At 35.7% G+C, this 4,201-nt stretch overlaps 1 protein-coding gene across 1 annotated transcript; it reads left to right on the top strand.

The window, feature by feature from the left end:
- Nucleotides 1-1,573: 1,573 nt before the first annotated feature.
- Nucleotides 1,574-3,469, top strand: LOC145667676 (glutamate receptor ionotropic, delta-2-like). The gene has a single exon (XM_081735134.1). The coding sequence runs from the start codon at nucleotides 1,574-1,576 to the stop codon at nucleotides 3,467-3,469; it is 1,896 nt and encodes a 631-aa protein (XP_081591260.1).
- The last annotated feature ends 732 nt before the right edge of the window (nucleotides 3,470-4,201 follow it).

The raw sequence follows: 4,201 nt of genomic DNA, 5'->3' as shown, positions 1-4,201 counted from the left end.
CTTGTCTCGTTTTGTAAATTTATGTACAAAATTTATGATATGATTTTTTTTTTAAATTTCCCCTAGAAGTTATCAGAAACCTTCCGCGTCACGAAAAGTCCACAAAGGAGTGAGATTTAACAACTTTTAAAACACTGCGCAAAATTTCGAAGTCAGATGCACTCGCCACTCCAAAAATGATGGTCACCAGTATCTCTCAACGTACAAATTATGAAAGGTAACTCCCTTCCCACCCACCCCTCCGGTCTTTGGTTTAATAAAAAAAGAAATTACACCAGGGCATAAAATTCCAAAACCAGACAATTAGATTCAGGATAATCAATTTTGAATTGTACAATTCATATACATATTTAAAAATATATCTTTTGATTGAGGATGGAAAAGGAGGGGCGAACTACAACGTTTGAAGACTTCACTTTCCCTTCCGTTGTGAAGACTTCACATTTCGTGTTTTCTCCCACTCAGTAACAATTACTTCCGTGTGAGTTTAGGCAGAAACCATTCCTACTTAACACTGGTCGCCAGCTCTAAATTTCTAGGTGCCAATGGCGATTTTGTGCCCTGTTTTAAAACATATTTATTATTAGAGTATATCGTATAATGATTTGCGTATTGTGTAATATAGGTAAATGCTCCTCACTGTGTTAGTACAAACAGTTTATCCATTTAGAGTTTTTAAACTATTAATCAGACTTCGGTGAACTAGATTTGCTCATGAGATTCCAGAAATTTCTCGTCTCGTCTCGAAAATGGGATGAGAATGTTTTCTTGGCTCGAATTTAAACAAGTGATTCTCGTCTCGTGGACAGCACTAAAGTCTTTCCAGCCTTAGAACAAAGTAGACGTAAACAAAGCGAAATGTATTGCTGCGCGGCTCACACGTGCTTCAACAGCGAGGGACGTGAACAGCAAGATCATCTGGTTGCTTATTGTCGTAGCATAATTTCCGAAGTATAAGGCTGCGGTTGGTTGGTAAATAAATAACGCACTAATACTAACTACTGCTATGCTGGAAATATGTATTTTCTCACATCGTTATATAAACGAGATTTGCCTCCGTTCCTGTTGTCCTCTTTTGTGTTTTATAACACGAGACGAAAATGGATTATTGTCACACATCGTCGCCATGAAACTCTGCATTCTACAATAATTTTAAATGAGTGGGGTAGGCGCGCGAACGCATACGTTTGCGCAATAAATACTATATGTCCAAATACGGGTGAGGTTGAAATAAAGCTACATCTGTTGTTAAATATTTTATAGGCCTATATTGCGTTTATTACCATAAAATGTAGGATCAATTCAGACATTTTTTATTTGAAATTATTATTTTAGTAGGGATTATATTTGCGGTAGGATACTAGTGCACTGAAACCAACAACCAATCACTGGTCATCGACCGACTCGTAATCAAGTGGATTTGTTTACATCTACTTTTTTCTAAGACTGGAAAGAGAATAAGTGCATGTATATATATGGGGAGGGTTTGTTTACCTTCTAGTTCATTTAAAGATAGAGATAAACATGATACGATATTTTATTTGCCATTGCCTCTTCTTCTAGGTGTTGAAACATGAACCGTAAAACGCTGCTAGTGCTAATCATTCTATGTGTTCAGCTGGCAAAAGGACGAAAGCTATACGATGTTGGTAATATGAAGATAATTCATCTCAATAAATGTGTCCTGAATATACTCACAGCATATTTCAAGAAGACTCTAGTAGTCGTAAGTGACAACCAATTGCAACTGGAATCAGTAATTACCAAACACTACGATGGACCTATAATAAAACTTAATATATCTAGTACTACACCAGTTATAGCAAATCAAAACTCACAAGACTTACTGTTGGATACATTCCATGAACGCTCTAACATTGATTATTTGTTCATATTTCAACATCCAAAAGAATGTCACAGTGCAATAAACAAAGTGCGAAATTTGCTGTTTTGGGATTCAAATACAAAATTTTTAGTGATTGCTTATGAGACTATTTCCCAGAGAGATGTGTTTAGTGTGTTCGAGTTTTTTCTCCAAGAAAGTTTGATGAATGTTATAATGATTGTACCCATCATCAATCCACATCTACACAGCGACAAGGTCTCATTGCTATTTACTTACTTTCCATTTGCAGAAGATCATTGTAATGCAGTGAAAGAACCCGTTATCTTAGACAAATGCATATATGGTCACTTGACGAAGGACGTGAATTTGTATCCAAATAAAGTGAACAATCTGTATAAATGTCCTTTGCCTCTGGGCGCAGCAGCTTTACCTCCATTAATGATGGCTGAAACTGATTCAGATGGAAAACTAACATTGACAGGTAAAGATGGTGAATTGTTGCTAGTTTCTGAGAAGAAAATGAACTTCACACTAGACCTTAATTTTGTGTCTGAGTGGGCTGACTACGGATTTAAAGACTCAAATGGTTCATATTCAAGTATATTAGGGAAAGTATACAACGGTCTAGTTGAAGGTGCATTTACTTGTATATATGATAACGATTTATTCCATGATTTTGATACAATATTAGCAAAGGAATTTATTCGCGGTGTATGGGTGGTTCCATCTGCAGACATTTATCCACTTTGGATGAGCGTCTGTTTTCCATTCGAAATTTCTCTTTGGGTACTCCTAAATTTAACTTATTTTCTTGCAGGTATCAGTGCTACTCTTATAAGCAAATTTTCAGCATCTGAATGGTATCAAATACAATCTCAATTCTTGTGTTTACTTGCCTCTTTGTTGGGGATCTCAGTACCTCCACCGCGAAAAATAGTACCCTTGCGCATAATATTCCTAGCGTGGATTTTTAGCTCTTTGGTAGTGAATACTTCTTATCAGGCAGGTTTATATTCGTTTCTAACTAAACCTAAAGGTTACCCGAACATCAATACAATGAAAGAACTTCTAGATTCAGGTATTCCATTTGGTGGAGCTGCTCCAGCTCGTTTTTTATTTGCAGATCCTACGGATCCTATTTTGAAAGCTATATCTGATAAATGGATACCAGAAAATAACTTGATGAATGGTTTTAAACGAGTTCTCAAAACTAGAAATTATGCTTACTTTTGGACATTGTCATTCACGGAGTACATAATGCATAGTGAGGATTTCGTAGACCCCAACGGAAAACCTTTGCTTCATATAGTGAACGAACTGGTTGGCGCTCACCCTGCAGTTTTTCTATTAAGACGAGGTTCTCCTTACGTTGAGGCTTTTAATCATATAGTTCGAGGATGTGATTTCTCTGGTTTGTTTTCTAAATGGGAAACCAACGCTTTGTCCTCAAAAATTAGCTTGGAAGCAAGGAAAGATACAAAGAAACTATTTGCATTAAGCATTAGAGAATTTTTCGGAGCATTCGCAATTCTTAATGCTGGTCTATGGTGTAGCTTAGTTACTTTTATTGCTGAAATGGTTTTACAATATGTAAACAAAAAACGACGTAGGAAACGTCAGTAACTTATTTCTGAGATTATCTCAATTATCTTTAAAGAACGAAAATTTAAATTGATAAGGAAGACATAGTGCAGTCAAAATAAGGTTTGAGGTAGACATTTAGAATAAAAAGATGGAACCATCTGGAATTTGTTCGTAATCTCTTCCTCAATAACCTCCAGTAAATCCAAAAATATCCAGTTGCGGGTTTTCCGCCATTTTGAATAAACAGTCTGCCATCTTGAATTTCTCACATGCACTTAGTTTATTCCACATAACTTCTACACTAATTGAGATAGAAGGATCATTCTTTCTTTGTTATACTTCTAATATTATAGGCAATGTAACAAGTTATTGCCACTTTCCTCCGAGTAACCATTGTTGTATAATTTTAGGATAAAATGAAAAATTGTGATCACTATTAGGGGACATATTCTTTTTATTGCCTCATAAAACTTAACAGAGTAGAAATATGAAAAAAGTGCTCGAATAAAAGTTGTTGGAAATTTTATAAGCTTTAAAACGATGTATATATTGTCACTATATACAATGTCAGAGGTGCATAATGAAGCTTCAAACGTCATCGGACTGCGCCCAATTTCTGTTGAAACATATGAATGAATTATTTAACATGAAGAAAAAGATATTTAGTGATTTGACACGGAAATTCATTGCAAGTTCCGATAAGTACCAACAGGTTTGGAAGTCGGGCTAGTTCAATAAATAGTTCGTAAACTGACGTCGGCAGGGGGGGCA

Source organism: Thermobia domestica, chromosome 13 (genome assembly GCF_964235325.1).
Source record: "Thermobia domestica chromosome 13, izTheDome1.hap1.1, whole genome shotgun sequence".
Lineage (NCBI taxonomy): Eukaryota > Metazoa > Arthropoda > Insecta > Zygentoma > Lepismatidae > Thermobia > Thermobia domestica.
Note: the sequence above shows the minus strand (reverse complement) of the source record. Positions and strands in the feature narration are given on the sequence as shown.